This window comes from Sciurus vulgaris (genome assembly GCF_902686455.1).
Source record: "Sciurus vulgaris genome assembly, chromosome: 3".
In the NCBI taxonomy this organism is placed as follows: Eukaryota; Metazoa; Chordata; class Mammalia; order Rodentia; family Sciuridae; genus Sciurus; species Sciurus vulgaris.
This window is the reverse complement of record NC_136463.1, coordinates 24250258-24268646: the sequence shown is the minus strand read 5'-3', so window position 1 is coordinate 24268646 and position 18389 is coordinate 24250258. Positions and strand designations below refer to the sequence as shown.

At 53.4% G+C, this 18389-nt stretch overlaps 2 protein-coding genes across 4 annotated transcripts in view; both read right to left on the bottom strand.

Moving 5' to 3' along the window:
- Nucleotides 1–6631, bottom strand: part of PLXDC1 (plexin domain containing 1) — a 65619-nt gene extending 58988 nt beyond the window's left edge. Inside the window, 1 exon segment of the mRNA XM_079132031.1 lies at nucleotides 6412–6631. Within this exon segment, the coding sequence (XP_078988157.1) occupies nucleotides 6412–6487 (76 nt within the window). The 5' untranslated portion in view covers nucleotides 6488–6631.
- A 3247-nt stretch (nucleotides 6632–9878) lies between these two features.
- Nucleotides 9879–16844, bottom strand: ARL5C (ARF like GTPase 5C). Of its 3 annotated transcripts, XM_079132008.1 has the most exons (6): nucleotides 16222–16652; nucleotides 15580–15640; nucleotides 14099–14246; nucleotides 13333–13416; nucleotides 12793–12944; nucleotides 9879–10692 (listed from the first exon to the last, which is right to left on the bottom strand). In XM_079132008.1, exons 1-6 carry the CDS (start codon nucleotides 16265–16267, stop codon nucleotides 10644–10646), a joined length of 540 nt encoding a protein of 179 aa, XP_078988134.1. In that variant the 5' UTR covers nucleotides 16268–16652; the 3' UTR covers nucleotides 9879–10643. The 3 variants fall into 3 exon arrangements, with proteins under 3 accessions (XP_078988134.1, XP_078988132.1, XP_078988133.1); XM_079132006.1 differs by having other exon boundaries at nucleotides 9879–12944; XM_079132007.1 differs by lacking the exons at nucleotides 15580–15640; nucleotides 16222–16652 and adding an exon at nucleotides 16685–16844 and having other exon boundaries at nucleotides 9879–12944.
- Between the last annotated feature and the right edge of the window lie 1545 nt (nucleotides 16845–18389).

Sequence of the window (18389 nt, the reverse complement as noted above, 5' to 3'; positions counted from 1 at the left end):
TTCCCCTACCCCTAAGCTAAGACAATTGAAAATGTCTCCAAACATTGCAAATATCTCCTGGGAAACAAAAGTACCCCTCCTCCCCAGTGAAAACCACGGTTTTTCAGCCTCACGCTCCCTTCAAACACTGGGCAAGTCACTGTCCCGTTCAACAAAGGGCTTAGATACCATCTGGAATAGCGGACAGGTTTTGCCTCAAATGCCCTCTCCAGTGATTAGTGACAACCAGGAGCACTCTAATTGAGAAGAATTCTGAGGCTTCATTTGTGTTGCGCAGGAAAGACTGTCACCACCAATTAGAACCGTCAGTCACGGGCACAGGATTAGCAAGTGGCCGCACACAGGCAGCCGTTCCGAGACTCCACTTTCTCTCCCATTCCCTCTAGGTTGTTAAATTAATTCTAAATGACACAAAAAGCATCTTTTTCCATTTTGGAGAGATTTGCATCCCCCGAGTTGTGCCTCATATTGTCATTCTAATGATCACACCTTCCCTGGGTAAGACTTGGACTACCAGACGGATGGATATGAGAGTCCAGACCGCTGACCTTCAGCAATCTCAGGCCTGGTCTGTGTCAGATGCCCTCCTCCTCTGCTGCCTCACCCACCCCTCTTCCCAGAGCTCCTGGATGCGGCTCTCACCCTCCAGGAACCCCCAGTGGTGTGACTTCGCACCTATCTCTCTGGGAGACTCGAGTCGAGTCCCGGGACTCTCTCCACCTTCCTCAAGCAGTACCTCCCAAACAGTAAGTGCTCAAGCACTGCACACTCAAGGACATGATGCTGGGGATAACTTGAGAGAGGCAGCAAGGACAGAGTTTGAGACAAGGCTTGGCCAACACCAGGCCTGGCGCTGGGGCCAGGACACTGCTGTGGGGCTCTGGTTTGTCATTAGACATTTTATCCAATTAAGTCATTCTTGGCTGCTGGTGCTGCTGGCCCCTTGCCGGGCCCCTCTCACTTCTCTCTCCCTAATCACATCCAGATGCTCCTGGAGAATGTTGGGAGAGGGGCAGTCCCAGGACCCTTCCCTGGAGGCCCTCTGGCTGTCCACAGATGCCCAGAGCCTGGCTCTAGGACGGTGGCCGGCCCACCTCCCCTGCACCAGGGCGGCCTGCCCCGTGGACGGGGCCCACAGCTGCCTCAGAGATGGAACTATTTGTGCAGCCTGGCTCCTCCAGTCCTCCTGCAAGCAGCCCTGGGGCCTGGGCAGGAGCCAGAACTGGACAGAGCAAGTGGAGGAGCTCGGCTAGCTTGGAGGGGGCGCTGAAGACCTGCAGCTGCCACCCACCTGACTGCACTGGAGGGAGGGCGCTGGGTGGCGAGGCCTGAGGCCTGGGCAGAGCGAGCGATGGGGAGCCCTACAGGGAGCAGACAGGGAGGCTGTGGCACCTCGGACCTGTCACTTTACCTCTGTAGGCTGCAGCTTCCCCACTGTCAAAAGAGGACAACAAAGGTGCCCGTGGCCCAGGCTGCCGTGAGCATCAGGGGAGCAACAGGAAGTGAGGGTTTGAGCTCAGGGTCGGGGCACATGGTCCATGCCAGACATCCAGGAGCCCTGCCCTCCCCTGGCCTGGACTCCGCCCCCAGGTGTCTCCTCCCAGCAACACCACATCTGTCTCCCGTTCTCCTCTCAGTGGGCTGGGACAGGACGTCGCCCCTCAACTCATGAGAGGAGCCAAAGCAGCTGGCTGCTCACGTGCGTGTGCAGGGGCCACGTGCCTGTGTGCACACCCATGTAGACTGGCCCGAACGCCTTGGCCTCCCTGCCAGGTGGCCACACACATGTGGAAAACTACCTGGCCCTTGAGTGCTCCTGGCCCCACCTTCTGCCTCCCCAGTACCCATTCCATGCCCATGGGTGAGAGTTCCACTGTGCGCAATGTCAAGAAGCTTCTAGAACACACGCTGCCCATTCGCCCATGCATTCACTCACGGCCCCAGGTAGTGTACAGTCTAACCGATGCCATGATAACAGTAACGATGACAATCGTCGCTGAGGTTTAGACTTCTCCACCCACACTATCCAAGGGCTTTAAACACATTCACTCATTTAATCCCCACACCAACCCCATGAGGTAGGTGCTAGTACTAGACGCATTTCCTAAGTGGGGAAACCAAGTCACAAAGATGTTAAGATTTGAAGCAGGCAGGCTGTCTCCAGAATCTGTTCAGAACCACACAGAGCGTAATAAGAAGCCAGCAGCAACTCTCCGGCTAGGGTGTTCCCTAGGGTACAAGGGCAGCCGAGGGCAAGACTGGCACATGGGCTGGGTTCCTGAAGGGTCCCACCCTGGGTGCCATCAGGCCTACCTTGCCCTGGGGGACCACATCCCCTGGGACACAGAGGTAAGGTCTGGGGTGCTGCCCCTGTACCAGTACCCCAGCACTACCCCATTCCAGGGCACAGGGCCATAAGGCTGACTCCAGGAGGCCAGGTTAGACCACCCAGAGCCTGGGCCAGACCATACTCAGCCCACTCAGCACCTAAGCTTGCCCTTGCAGCCCCAGGGCCACCACCCAGTCCCAGCCACCAAGACCTCTCTCCTGATATTTACTTCAGACTCCACCCTAGAGTTAGTATCCCACACTCCAGCTAGAACAAACCGTCCAGAGGACAAACTCAATTCCTTCTCTCCTGCTTCCTACTCGCCACGTCCCTCCAGCTGATTTGAGGTCTTTTGTAACTGGGTCCCTGCGTGCCCTCCCCTGACCGACCCCCCAGCAGGACCCAGCCCTGATGCTTCTGGCCACAGGGATCCACACAAGCAGTGTTCCCAGCCAGGACCATGCTGCCCCACGAACCAGCCTTCCTGCCGACCAGCCCCTGCTCATTCTTCAAGTCTTACAAGAGGCTACTTCTTCCCAGAGCCTCCCCAGCACCTCTTCCCTTCACCCCAGATGCCTGGCCACACACGTGGTCAGTGAGCTCACAGGGACGATGGGAAGGGAGGAGGCAGCAATTGAGATGCCCTGAGTACCTGAGAGTCACAGGATGGAGAAGACCTTTTCCCTGGGACACAGCCCCACTGAGAACCCACACTGTCGTATCACAGCAGTAAACAAGTAAAGGCTGGGATTCAGATGAGCTCGAGGCTGACTCTGACTGTGACACTTACTGACCATGACACTGGACAAATTATTAAATCTTTTTTTTTTTTTTTTTTTTTTGGTAGCAGGAATTGAACTCAGGTCACTGAGCCACATCCCCAGCCCAATTTTGTATTTTATTTAGAGAAAGGGTCTCACTGAGTTGCTTAGTGTCTTGCTTTTTTTGAGGCTGCCTTTGATCCTCCTGCCTCAGCCTCCGCAGCTGCTGGGATTAAAGGCATGTGCCACCGAGCCCATCCAAATTACTAAATCTAAGACTCAGTTGGCACATCTGTAAGATGGGGATGAGGAAATCTTCACTCCACAGGTTGTTTTGAGTCTTTAACAGAATAATATACACAAAGCACCAGGAGGGTCCTAGGCCCCATCCCCAGCCCTGCCCCCTTCAAAGGGGACCAAATTTCCAGGGGCCTGGAAAAGGCTCTAGATGCTAAACTAAATCTTGCACCCTGGTTACAAAGTCCCCAACCACGCCCTGAGAGGACCCTCACCTGGGGAGAAGGATGGAGGCACAGGAAATGGCAGGGAGGGCCACTAGGCAGAAGAGAGAAAGGAAATCAGGACTTAGCTCCCTGGGAGTTCCCTCCAGGGGCAAGTTCAGAGCCTGTGACCACCTCTGATTCATGTGCTCACTCAGTTCATCCAACACACATTTACTGAGCCCCTACTCAGTACCAGGACTATGCCAGGTGCTGGGCAGACACAGTCACAGAGCCCCCAGGTCCTTGGCGGTGAGGGGCCTCTTGAGCTGATTGAGACCCGGCTGAGGAGCAGCTGAGGGGCAGCATCCTGGAAGGTGTTCAGAGGGGACCTGGGGAGGACAGGAGATGTGCAGGTGGGGGAAAGTCCCCAGTGGGTAGGGAAAAAAAAAGTCCCTGTGGGCAGGAAGGAAGGTGGAAGCAGATCAGGGCCAAATGGGTTACTAGGAACAGCATGGTCCAAACCCCCTTTTTAGAGAAGGAGAAACCAAGGCTCAGAGAAAGGAGGAAGTCATCGAGTCATAGGACCGTGCTGGACCTGGCCTCCGTCCTGCAGGGCTCTCAGGCGTGGATACCAGTTGCAGCTGCCTCTTCCTTCCATGCCTGTTATAGGCACCTCTGGTTCCAACTGAGGTCAGACCCTTGGTGTCCCCCAACTCCACTGTACACCCCGAAGCCATGTTCCTGTCAGTCCTTCTGCTAGTCTGCCTCTCCTGGTCTCCCCTGCTGCTTGATTCCACCTCTGGTCACTGATCTCTCCTGCTCCAGCTGTAATGGCAGATCAAGTGTCAAGGTTCTACCAAACAAACCAGCCACAGTGAGGGCTCCCAGCAGCCCAGAGACCCCAGAGCCCTGGGGCTGGCTGGCTGGTCCCCTTTGGGTTCTACTCCTGGCTGCCGCTTCAGGGGACAAAAGTGCTCCATTGGGAGGCTCTCTTTAGAACCTCTCCAGAATGTCCCACGCCTACATCTCCCCTGCCCAGAAGACAGCCCCTGCCTCTGTACAAGCCCTCCCTCAAATCCAGCCTGGCCCACCGACAGCGCTGGACCAGGAGTCAACAGCGGCTCCCCGCGCTTCGTGGGTCTAAACTTAATCTCTCCAGCTGCAGAGAAAGTCCACTTTTCTCAGCTGAATTCATCAAAGTCCAGAAGACAGGTATCCTCTCCTTAGAGAAGTGATTCAAGTCCCTGCTGTCCCTCCTCCTGCCCCCCGCCCCCATTGTCTGCCACCCCAACCCAATTTTGAAGAGATAGTACTCAGCCAGGCTTGCATCTGGTCACTCTGATCACCTCGTAGTCCCTTCTCAACCATCTCCGTGGTCCTCACAACCCAGGCAGAGGGTTCAGATCCAATTTATCAACCTGATCACACACTGAGCTCAGAAGACTGTGCCAGGCAGGGACTGCAGAGGACCTCAGAAACTAACCTGTCCAATCCCTTCCTGTTTATAAGGGTTAAAATGTGTGTTTATGTATGTGTGCATGTGCGTGTGTGTGTGTGTGTGTGTGTGTGTGTGTGTGAGACCTATACACATCCAAGAAGCAAAGACCATGATAAAAGAGAAAAAAGATCCTTCATAATCCCACAATCAAGACTCAAGGATTTTGTCAACTGACTCACTTTATAAGTGCAGAAGTAGGCACAAAGAGGGAAAGTAAGTCACCCAAAGTCACACAGCAAGTGACACCATAGGACTAGAAGCCAAGTCTCTAGCCATGCTTTGTGTGGTTCTGCTCCAGCAGCCTCTGGACACTTCCACTGCCCCCTCTCCCACTTCCACTATATCCTTCCTTCTCAAAAGGAATCCAGGGTCAGCTACATACTGGGTCCATGAAGTCCAGAATACTGTCACTGACACTTCTGTGCCTGCTGCTTTGGCACCCCTGAGGCACAGCTGCCAAAATACAGCATCCATGGACAGCCCCTTCCCTCACACCATCTGACAGGTACTAGGCCAGGGAGGCATAGATCTCTTCTCAGTTTTCTCTGCCAAGGGAGCTTGGCTGCAAATTACACATCTCCTCAACCACAGAGAAAGTCTGGGTGCATGAGGAGAAAGGAGGACATAAATTATATGTTGAAAGGTGGGCCTCATTTACAACATGAGGGATTCAAAGTAGAGTCCAGAAAGAACTTCCAGGTGGGAGAAATGATTTGGGGAAACTGATAAAGGGGGAAGAGGAGTGTGTAAATGGGAGCATCTCCCCCTATCTAGAACCAGAGCAGTTGAAGGCCAAAGGCGAGGAGGACAGAACAGAGCAGGAGGGACAGGGGGCCTCAAGGCTAGGGGCTGGAGGAGAGGCAAGTTGATTCTTCCTGGTCCCCTGCCTCCCTACTGATACCACACAGGTAGGGGAAAGCAAGTTAGGCTGTCACCACCTTTGCCCAGGGAGAGAGTCCGGGTCCCCTCCCTCCCCTGGGCGGCTCCCACCCAGTCGCCTAACGGGACTCAGACTCAGCCTGGGTCAGCGGGGAGGAGGCGGAGAAGAGCAGGGAAGGCAGCGCTGGGGAGGAGCCTCCCGGCCCCTCATCGGGAGCCTGGAGTGACAGGGGCCCCTTGGAACTCTCTCCAGGTCCCCTCTAGGGCCACAGACCTCTGCCTCCCGGAGTCGCCTCTCCCGGGGTCCCTCGGGCGTGTTCCAGGAGGGAAGCGGTCGGGCATCACCGTCTGGTGCCTCCACCCTCGCTCACGCACCCTCTGCGTTGGGAAAGTGGGGTCCCGTCCACCTGCCCCCAGCCCCAGCCCCTGGCCTCCCGCGGACGGTGCCCTCAGCGGCGTCGCCCGCCCGCCTGCCCGCCGGCCACCTGGGGCCAGTCCTACCTGCCGCGGGCTGGAGGCTCAGCGCCTGGGCAGCCTCCCTGAGCGCCAGCACCAGGAGCCAGAGCTCGCCCCGCATGGTGGTGGCGGGACCCGCTCGGCAGGCTCGCGGCGGCCGCTGGCGAGGAGCGGGCCGAGCGGGGACGCGCGGTCCGGCGGGCGGCGGGAGCGGCAGGAGCGCGAGCGGCGGCCAGCGAGCAGAGCCGCGGCGCTGCGGCCTCCGGGGACCCGGAGCCGCGGGGCGGGGAGAGGGCGGGGCGGGGCGCCGCGCCGGGAGCCTCCCAGCCTCCCAGCCTCCCGGGCCTCGCAGCCTCCCAGCCTCCCAGTCTCCTCAAGGCTCGGAAGCTACTTGGGAGTCAAAGGGCGAGGGGACCGGCGGGGACCCTGGACTGGGGGATCCCCCAGGCACCTTCAGTCGCCCTGCACCCCCACTTGGCTCCTGTCTCCTTTCCTCGCCCTTGGTCCCCCAGGGAAAGCCGGGAGAGAAACCCAAGAAGCGCCCATGCCATGGCCATGGGCTCCTGCCACCCGCCTCCTCCAGGCAGCGCGACTTTCTGAGCTGCTCCTCGGAGTCTGTAGGTTTCCTACGTTTTACTCAAGCGCACCCCTCGCACATCTCCCCTGGTAGCCGAGAACCCCAGCCTCTCCCCTAACAGAGGCCCGGGTCCCACTCCCCTGGCGCGGCTCCCCATCTTGCCCCTCCACACCCCATTTCCAGCACGGGTTTGCCCTCCAGCCCAGCAAACAGGGGGAGCAGGGACCTGGCTCATCCCTACCCTGAAATAATCTGCACCCCTGTCCCCAAGAAGGCAACTGAGGCACGCGCCGCTCTGGAGGCCGCTCAGGCCAGACCCAGTCAATGTTCAGAGCCAGCAGCTCCAGAGCGGGCAACTGTCCGTCCCATTGCCACCACACACGCGGCTATGGAGAGATTTTTTCTCTTTTCTTTCAGGACAGAATAAAAATACCCGCAATTTAGGAGATTTAATAGACAGCAGCGAATCAGGTCAGGACACGAAGGTGTCTCTGACCTACTTCGTGGGAGGGCAAGGAGCTGGGGACCCAAGACGGGCGAGGGGCCAGGGGCTCCTTGACTGCCACAGGTCTGGGGGCTAGGAACAGGAAGATTGCAGAGAGGAAGACTGGACATTGAGGTCCATGGGGGAAGAGCCCCTAAAAGGAGGGATTCAGCTGGGGACAGGAGAAGGAACAGTATGGGCTGGAGGAAGCAGATAGGCTGAACCTGAGGAAGGAAACAGGAATTAAAGACTCCTTAAATCTCTCAGAATCCCAATTCCTCCCAATTCCTCAGGACCCAAGATCCCAGAGACGACCTCTCCTCCAACCCTAAACCCTCTCTCCACTTACAATAGAAGAAAGCAAACCTGCCTGCCTGTGAGTTCTTCTTGATGTCTAACTTAAATCCTAACTTGACTGCCGCTCATAAGAATCAGATAGGTTGCTCTTTCCAGCTGCGGCTTCCTACTGCCCTCGAGTGGCCACGTAAGGAGCAGCTACGTGGTATTTATTTTGTGGTTCCCTTTGCATTTTCCGGCCCTCTCAGGCTCTGTGCCACGCGAGGGTCCATCTCTGCTCGCCCCTACCTCCCCGGAAGCTGGAGTGCGGGGTCCCAGGATGGACTTCCAGCCCCCGCCCCGGTGTCTCCGTACATGCGAGGATCTCGAGTGCCCGCGGTCTGTCTTATAAGGTCCCTGATGAAGGCTCAGGGAGAAACAGCAACTTCAGAGGTGTTGGAAGCAAACGACGTGTTCGTGTTTTAAACTCAAGCTTCTAGAACTTGAGCGTACATCAGTCACCTGGGGCGCTTATTAAAACAGAGTTCTGGCCTCCAGCCCCAAGTTCCTAATCACCGGGATGAGAAGAAGCCCGGGGATCTACATTTCTAATGGGTACCCAGGCGCTGTTGCTGTGTCTTGGAACATTAGGAAAGTCGCTGATCTAGAGGTTCCCACTTCCCCCACCGCTCCCCGACTGCCCCAAAGAGAGGTGGCGAAGGTAACACGGACATAAAGGGCGTGGAAGAGCCACGAAGCAGTTTTGAGGAAAACGTGAACCTGGGGGGGGAAAAAAAAAAAAGCAAAGCCCCAGGGGGCACCCGGATTTGAACCGGGGACCTCTTGATCTGCAGTCAAATGCTCTACCACTGAGCTATACCCCCTCTGCTGGCGAAGCAGCGCGGAAGGCTTCTTAATGCTAGCCTTGCGCAAGCGCAGTCGCTCATTTTCAGCAATATCCGGCGTTTACCAAAAAAGTGAAATAAAATCCCCGATTATTTTCTTGGAAGCAGAGGATGTGTTGTCTGAAGCTCTGAGCTAAAGATTCCTACTGATGGTATAATAAAATGTAATCAGAGGGTTGCAGCGGAACACGTTCGAGATCCTTCAAGATCCCTCATTTGGGGGGCATTCCTCTGGGGGCGTTCCTCTAGGCCGGAACCCCATTCTCCGGCCCCGCAGGAGTCCCCATACTGCTTCTCCGCGTCTCTTTCTCCCTCCCACACATTTCCGCGGCGTCCCCGGGCCTTTCTTCCCCAGCCCGAGCCCGGCCCGCTTCCTGGCGGAGAGGGGTTGGGGTCACTTGCGCCCGGGATGTGCTGCCTGCGCCCTGCTACACGTGAGAGGACTGACCCATATGACCTCCCGGGCTCGACGTGAGCAACGCGCCCCTCTCGCACTGCCTTCCACCCGTGGACATACACAGTAAGCGACCGGCAAGGTCAATTACTTCCTCACCTGCCTGAAAAAGACGGGGTAACCCCCCAGGGATTCGGCGGCTTTCCCGCCTAAAAACTAATGCAGTTCCTCTCAGTGAGCGGGGAAACAAAATACAAAAAGGAAACCCGGAGAGGGGGCACCCGGATTTGAACCGGGGACCTCTTGATCTGCAGTCAAATGCTCTACCACTGAGCTATACCCCCACCTCGTAAAGCTCTCTCATTAAAATGAATTTCTATGGAATAAGAACGTGGCAGGATTCATTTTCTCCTTCAGCTTTGGTCTAGGAGTTCTGTCAAGGATAACACAAAAGAAAAATATATAATATATACAATGAGGACGACTTAGAATTCCTGAGTTCTTTCTCCAATCAAATCTTGCAAAGATCACAAGATTAAAACCTACTTGTCACCAGGACCATTCCAGGTCTTCTAGGGAAATAGCACTGCTCCCTGAACTCAGAAGGGCAGTAGGGTCTCTCTCCTGTATCCAGCTTTACCTAGAGAAGGCTCCTGGACTTTTCCAAACCTGGGAATCCCTCCTCCTCTTCTCCATGGATCAGAATCAAACCAGGCCCTAGGCCCAGCCAAGAGCTCCCAGTTCTGGTTCATCAGGTACCAGTACCCTCCAGCCTGGTGGTGGAGTGCTGGGCCAAGAAGCCAGTCTCCTGGCCAGATAGACCCTTGGGGCAGGCTCCCAAGCCCCCATTTCCAAGTTGGATTTTCCTGAGAGTTTTGCAGAAAAAGTATGTGAACAGTTTTCAATGATATTTATTATTCCTTTATAAAAATATCAGTGCAATATAAAAAAAAAATCATCACACAAAAACAAACCAAATAAGCAGGTTCCATAGGAATCTGGGACAATTGAGAGGACTGGGGTTCACATTGGAAGAACACTGAGAATGAAGGGAATACCACTGGGTGGCTTAAAGCCTCAAAACTGGACAGAGTCAGCATCCCAGAAGAAATGGGAAGGTAAGGGTTGAGTGGGAAGTTCTTTCCCCTCCCAGGTTTTGGCCCTTCTCTCCTGCCTCCCAGCTAACCTCTTCATCCTTCTGGAATCTCCTTTGCTCCAAGGGAATGGGACAAAAATGAGAGACTGCCCAGAAAGCTGGGGAGGGTGGATACTTTAGAGAAATGAGAAGCAATTTCAAGGACCTCTTACTTCCCACGTGTTTCCTATAGAGAGGTCAAGGGCTGAGAGGGAGAGCGCTCCATTTTCTAATCCCCCAGCACATCATAGCTTCCTTGGTGTCTCCAAGAAGGACATCTGCATCCATGGAGTGAGGGGCAGTTTTTTCACCTGTCCTGTCTGTATCAACCCAGAGCCTGCAGTACAGCTCAGTGAGGGCTTGGGTAGACGGTGGCAATCTCACTGTCCACAACTGGCCCTGCTCCCACCAGAGAATCAGAGAAAAGTAAACTGGCCATTTGAGTTTTCCACCCATGTTGACCATGCAGAACCCCCAAAGTTTCTGGTTGGCCTCAGGCTCCGACATCATTTGGCAGTGGCCTGAGACTGCATCCACTGGAGCCCTGCCAGCAGCCTGCAGGGAGGAGAAACAGGGCAAGGATCAGCATTTCCCATAAAGATGATGGCCAGCAAGCCCAAGGCCTCTGCCCAGAGCAGAGGGAGAGAGTAGCCAAAGTTACATCAATTCATTTAGTCCACAAACTGACTTGAGCTCTTGAAATGCATCAAGTCTGCCAGGGGGCTGGAATGATTCTTGAGAAGCCACCCTGCCCTCTGAGGCTTACAGCATACAAGAGGACATAGAGAATAAGCGAATGGTCCAGCAAATAATTCCACAGCTACATACTGTGACTAAGGTTAAGAAGATATACAGAAGGTTCTGGTAAGTCTCCCATGTCCCCTTCCACCTGCTCTGTCACTAGGGGACATGGCAGAGTGACTTCAAAGGTCTGAGAAGAGGTTCCATATGCAAGTTTTCCTGTGATATAGTAAGCAACTCCAGAGCAAGGGTGGAGGCTTGGCCATCTCTGTGTCATCCCCAGTCCTCACCTGTCACAGAGCGTGACATGGGGGGTACTTAGGAAATGTTGGCTGCATTGAACTGACTGTGAGCTGGAGGGAGGGGAGGGTCCTCCTGACCCAGAAGAGGCAGGTACACTCCCAGAAATGTGTGAGCCCTTGCCTTGACTTGCCTGAAGTCTCCCCTTTTTCAAAACAATGAAAGATGTCTACAAGGTTGAGGGTATAGCTCAGTAGTAGAGTGCTTGCCCAGCATGTCCAAGGCCCTGGGTTCAGTCCCCAGCACCACAGAACAAAATAAACAACAAAAAAAGGTGTCTGCGTCTCCAGCCTGCTACCATTCCACTCGAGAGGGAGAGGAAAGGGAATTCTCTAGGCCCAAGGCAGAGCCCTTGCTAGGTGGCCTAGTCCACAATGCAGGTGTGTGCTCAAGAGCTACCTTCTCAGGAGCCCCTTCCTAAAGACCTCATTTAAAACTGCAACATTCAACTGGGGACACATGGTGACACTTGCCTGTAGTCACCAGCTTTGGGGGAGGCTGAGGCAGGATGACTGCTTGAACCCAGGAGCTCAAATCCAGCCTCCACAACAAATTGAGATCCCATCTCAAAAATTAACATTGTGGCTGGATGTGGTGGCACACACTTTTAATTCTAGCAACTTGGGAGGCTGAGGCAGGAGGATTATAAGTTCAAGACCAACCTTAGCAATTAGTGAGGCCCAAATAAGAAATAAAAAGAACTGGGGATGTAACTCAATGGTTAAGTGCCTCAGGGTTCAATCCCCTGTACTGCCCCCCACCAAAAAATCACAACATTCCTTCCACATACTTCCAGTCTCCCTTTCCTACTCCCCCTGCTTAACATTTATCACTTTTAACTTCTATACAGGTTCAGTTTTTTTGTTTGTTTGTTTGTTTGGCTTATTGTCTGTCTCCCCCACTGGAATGTAGCTCCATGAAGGCAGGAGTTTTTGTCTATTTTGTTTTTTGCTGTTTCACCAATACCCAAAACACTACCTGGCATGAAGTAGGTATTTGATAAAAATCTGTTAATGGAGTGGTGTCATGTACTCTTTGCAGAAACTCAAGGATAATGGCACATGCCTGTAATCCCAGTGGCTTGGGAGGCTGAGGTAGGAGGATCACAAATTCAAAGCCAACCTCAGCAACTTAGGGAAGCCCTAAGCAACTTAGAAAGACCGGGTCCCTAAATAAAACATATGAAGGGCTGAGGATGTGGCTAAGTGATTAAGTGCCCCTGGGCTCAGTCCCCTAAGTCTTTGTCCCCTGGGTTCAATCCCCTAAGTCTTTGTCCCCTAGGTCTTTCCATGACTGTCCCCTTCTCTTCATTTGGGTCTTGTTTGGGTCTCAGCTCAAAAACTACATCTCTAGGAGAGGCCATCCCTGACCACCAGAGCTAAGTCAGACCCAGCTTGCCCTTGTGCTGATGTGGAGGGTTACCTGTGCATTAGGAAGCCCTGGAGAGCAGGGACTCAGCTTACCCACCAACCCGATTTCAACAATTCAACCCCTTTCATCTGATTTGGCCCAGTAGCCAACTGTGAGCCAGATTCTGACAGGAGAGAGACAGGAGTGGGGTTCTGATGGCCCCTGTCCATTGGTGGATCAGATCCAGGTCTGGCAGCCACTAACCCTTCCCCAGTCAGAGCACAGCAGCCTTGTATGTGCCACGGATGGTCTCTGATGGCACTGAGAGTGAGGAACTGGGAGATCTCCACGGTGGTCATGGAATCCTTCACATCCTGCTTGTTGGCAAAGATCAGCACTGAAGCATCTCGAAGTGCCTGAGAAAGAAGAGCCATACCACTGTCAATCAGCCAGCCTCCTTCCTCTGCCCATTGGTCCTCCCCACTCCTGCCCTAGCCTCCCAGGCAGGCCTCACTCCAACAGCAGCAACCACAATCAACGACAGAAAACTCATGGGATGCCTCCAACCAACTCCCTAATCCTTACAACAACCTCATGGGGTAGGAATCCGTGAGTGAGAAGAGGGGATGGACCTTGAACCAGCAACTTTGACTTCTATAATCAATTCTGAGCGCACTGTCATCCTTCTTCAATAAACTAGCCCTCCCCGCACTGCTGGGATAACAATGAGGGTGTCAGGAATGGACCTCAGAGAAGCTGAGTGACTAGTCTGATGACGCACAGCTAGAACCACAGGAAGCTTACCTCATGGGCCAGCATCTTGTACAGCTCCTCCCGAGTGGTCGACAGCCGATCCCGGTCTGTGCTGTCAATCACAAGGATGACGAACTGGCCAGCAGAGGGGAGCCTTAAGTAGTGGGCTTTCTCTTTGTGAAAGTATTTCCTGCCCACATGCCAACTCCATAGAAAAGGAACTCAGCCTCAAGATCAGCCTCAAGATCTCACCAACCTGGTCCCATTTTAATTGCCTTTTCTATCCAGACAGAGGAAGTGCAGAGCACACCTGATTGTGCGCCAGAGGCTGTGCTAAGCCCTGAGTGCTCAGGACTCCATTTAGGCCTCACCACAATACTGTGGACTTGGTGCTGTTATTACCTCCTTCATACAAGGGAGGGTAACCTCAGTGAGGTTAGGGATCTTGCCCTTGGCCACACAGTTGGTGAGTGGCAGTACTGAAATTCCAACTGCTGTCTCACTCCAGAAATTAAACCACTGAACTCTACTTCTGCTGAGTGAGAAAGTAGGGCCTGGAGAGACTAAGGGCTCATGCCATCCAGTGCATCAGACTGAAAACTGCCAGAAGCAGACAGGGAGGATTAAAAACAAATCTCGACAGGCACTGTACTGGGTTAAGTATTTGACCTACATGCCTTAGCTCTTGTCTGGTTATTATTTAATTTCACTGCCACTCAAAGAGATCATTATTAGGCCACTTCACAGATGGGGGAACCAAGGTTAAGAGTGGGTGACTGGCTAACATCACACATCCCAGCCCTGGTGTCCTCCTCACCTCCGTGTTGGAGTAGTATGTACTCCAGGTGGAGCGCAGAGCCTCCTGTCCCCCGATGTCCCACATGAGGAAGTGGGTCTTCCGAAGAACAATCTCCTCCACATTGCTGCCGATGGTGGGACACGTGTGAACCACCTCATTGGTCAAACTAAGGAGGTAGGAGAAGGTTCTAAGACCTCCGTCCAGCCCCCTCCCAGATCTGGTCACCAGCTCTGGTCCACCCCCTGAGCAGCTGAGTCTAACTAAGAACTCCAACCCAGGTGGGCCAAGCACCTGCCAGGGCAAGGGAAAACGAAAACAGAATGAGGCCAAGTGTTGCCCAGGCTTAGGCCCCAGAGAGGATCAGTACTTTGGAGGCTCCATCTCAGTAGAGATGTGGGAAATTTCCCACATTAGAACCATCTCCTCAAATTTTAATAGGCAGTTGATTCACCTAGGAGTCTTGTCAAAATGCAGATTTAATCCAGTAGGTTGGGGCTGCCCAGGCCTTTGCATTTCTAACAAGCTCCCAGATGATGCTCCCGCTTCCAATCTGTGGACCACACTTAGAATCTCAAGGACTGAGAAAAATGAGATAGATACAAGTGAGGGTCATCAGAGAGATGAGATGTCTTGTTTAAGCAACATACACAGAAAACACCCTCATTTTTATCCGTGAAGAATGCTTCTGAAAGGTGACCAGGAAGTTGCAAGAGTGGTTGCCTGGGAGGAAGAAAATCGAGACCTCTCACTAGAGGGAAACTTACTTCTCGCTGTGTACTCTTTTGCTATTTTAATTTTTCTTGTCTGATTTTTTTTTTTTTTTTTTTTTTTTTTTTTTGTTCTGGGGACAAAAGCATATACATGCATGCATAGGGCCTCGCTAAATTGCTGATGCTGACCTGAAATTTGGGATCCTCCTGCCTCAGCCTTTGGAGTCCCTGGGATTACAGGCATTTTCTCCTCTAATTTTTTTAAATTTATATTTATTACTTTTTCAGGGGAAAACTTATCCTGTGTAAATAAAGTACTTTGGCGGCTCCATCTGGGTAGAGATGTTGTCCAGACCGTGAACACTGGGAAAGTTCCCACCTGTGGCTTTTGGCTCAGTTAAGACTTAGTGTGCAGGCTTTGCCACACCAGGACCTACAGAGCCTAACCAGATCCAAAGTTGGCCACCTAGAGCTGACAGTTGGTTTTGGGTTTCAAATGGGAGGTCAAAGCTAACAGATAAATGTAAGGTGCAGCACTGAGAAAAGAGGGACCTGCCACCAGGGGGGCAGACGGCAGGAGGCAATGGGGATTGAGGCTGCCCATACAGTGCAGGATCCGAATGTCAGGCCCACCGTCTCTACCAGGAAGGTCACACCAGTGGCCCTCATCACTACTTTCAGTTACTGGAGAGCCAGGGAACCAAAGAAAGGGCTCTGATGATTGGTCCAAATGCCTGTCAGTCTGGTGGGAGGCCCAGCCCTTTCTCTCCCCACCCGAAAGTCACTTACAACTGGTAGAGAATGGTGGTCTTTCCTGCATTGTCCAGGCCCACGATGATGACCTTGTGCTCTGGAGGCATCCGGGGAAGATCAGAGTCAGAGCCAAACCCGATGTCCAAGGGACTGTGTGCTCCCAGCAGGCCCCCCAGAAAGACCAGTGTTCCTAGCGGGCTGAGGGACCTCTGCCCATCACACCACTTCTACTTCCCGACCGGCCGGGAGGACCCCTGCACCACTCCCGGACAGTGGCAAAGAGAACTGAGCCCCACCTCCCTCTAGATTTCTAGAAGCGATTGCCTGAAGGATCCGGGTGCTCTGGGCTTGCCAAGAGAAGGGGTCTGGAGAAAGAGCTAAGCACTAATTGCAGGAAACCGGTAGCTGCACCCCCAGCCCTGCCGCCCGAGCGGTTTAGCGGGGAGGAAGGAGGCTCGCCCGGCTCTGCAGCACACCCGGGGGCGCACGCAAGCGCGGAGCCCCCAGAGAAACCGGCTGGGAGGATAGAGAAGACCGTGGAGCAGGCAAGGAGCGCCCACGCAGGACTCTAGTAATTCGAGGTCCCCCAGCACGTCTGCCCAGATGACCTCCGATCGAGGAAGCCCCAGGAGACCACAGGATCAAAGCGGTCGCTGGGATGCCCTATGTACCCCTTACCCTGGTTCCCAAAGATGCCCATCAACTTGGCGATCAGCTGTCCCATGGCACGTCCCTAGCTGGGTAGGTGCAAGACTCAGGGGCCACGGGGGCCAGAGTCTAACCCAGGGGTTCCGAACCCCGCCCCCGGGGGAGGGCCCGACAGACTGAGCCTGTGTGAACCGGGAAAACCCCACCTCGCAGGTGGGACCTGGGAAAACCCTGGGACTTCATTCCTCACGTGCCCAATGGACATTACAGTGACGATGAGCTGAGGTGCAAAGAACAATGGAGTCCCAGATTGCACTCTCCCCTTAGCCCTGAGAAAACTGAAGTTCTTTGTGTGTTCTACTCCCAGTCTGCAAATCAAGGGAGTCTAAGCACCGTGGTACCCCCAAACGATCCTAGCTCTCCCTCCTCTACCCGAAAGAGCAAAACCCTAAACTGAAGCAAAACCCCGAGGCGTCCGAACTTTTGCACCTACCGGTGGGACAAAGGATCCTCTCTGAGCTGGGAGACCATTCCAGCCTTTGGTCTTCTCTAGTTGTTTTGCTAGTGAGAGCCTTGTGGGCCCACTCCCCACAAGAGTGGACTCCCAAGGGAAAAGGCAGGGTCGCCCCTCCTCTTGAAGGTCCCTCCTTCTAGGTAACATCTGGGGAGAAATCCGGGCTTCTACAATGCACTGACACACCACATACTCCGCAGTTGATCCGAATAGTGGGTGTCTAGAGTCAAAGATGGAGCAAGAAGAAAAGATTCCCCAGCTAGAGACCCTGCAGTGAGTCCCAGATATTAAGACCCAGCAGAGAGGAAAAATTCTTTTTGTTTGTCTAGGTTTTTCTTTCAGTTTTATTTTTGAGACAGGGTCTTCCAGGGCTCAAGTGATCCTCCTGCCTCAGCCTCCAAAGCAGAGAATGTGAGCCTAGAGAGAACCAGGAGATCAAGCAGGAGAAAAGGGGAGATATTCTTGTTTGTGAATTTCCTTCTTTGCATAAACTTGGAAAAAACCAGAAACCAAAAAGAGAAGTGGGAAAGACAAGTCAACACATCAGAGTGCCTGCTTCTTCCACCCTACTTTCCCTGTCCCCCAGCCCCAGTGTGGCTCCCCTCCACTGATGTAGCAACTCTTCAACTGGCCAGTTCCTGCCTCCCCTTTCCAGGGCATCCTCCTCACAGCTCTAGTAGCCTCCTAAGAGCACAGCTCGGGATCTGTCACTCCCAACTCAGCCTTCAATGGCTCTCTAATGCCCTCTGGATCCAGATCAACTACTAACCTGTCATTCAAGAGCTTCCAGCAACAGCCCCACCTACCTTTGCAGGTTTACCTCCTGGGTTCTGCATCCAGTGGTCCTTGCCCATAGATGTCCAGCTTTTTCCCATGGTGCCCTTGCTCCTGCATTCCTTCCACATGAATGCCTTACACCTCCTCAGAAAGGGAAATGCCTGGAACTCATTAGCTGTCTTGCTATAAATGCCACCTATTCCCAAGCTCCCACCTCGTGAAACCTCTTTCCACACTGGGGCTATAGAATGGCCAAACTGCTTCACCCCTTGTGAGCCCTAGAGCCTGGGTTTTCAATCTTGTTCATCAGTGTTTGCCCCACTCCCTACCTGGATCAGTACCTGGCATACAGTTAGGAATGTGTGGTCATGGGGCTGGGGTTGTGGCTGCTTGATAGAGCTCTGCCTGGCATGTGTGAGGCGCTGGGTTCAATTCTCAGCATCACATATAAATAAATAAAAAAGGTCCATCACCAACTAAAATAAATAAATAAATAGGAATGTGTGACCATCAGGTTGACTTGGGATAAGTTAAGCTACAGCCTGAGAAAGTGCGCTTGGAGTATTAAAAAAGGAATATGGGGCCTGATGTGTGGCACACACCTGTAATCCCAATGTCTCAGGTGACTGAGGCAGGAGCATCACAATTTCAAAGCCAGCCTCCACAACTTATTGAGGCTCTGTCTCAAAATTAAAAAAAAAAAAAAAAAAAAAATTTTTTTAAAGGGCTGAGGATGTGGCTCAGTGGTTAAGTACCCCTGGCTCACTAAATAAAGACTTTCAACTCACCCAGCTTGGTGCCTAGAGTTAGAAGGCTGAAGAAGTGACCTTTGAGCAGATTAGGGCTGATTTCATTTCAGCCCTAGGAAAGAAGAGAGCTGGGTCTGGGGCTGGTAGGGGCCAGGAGG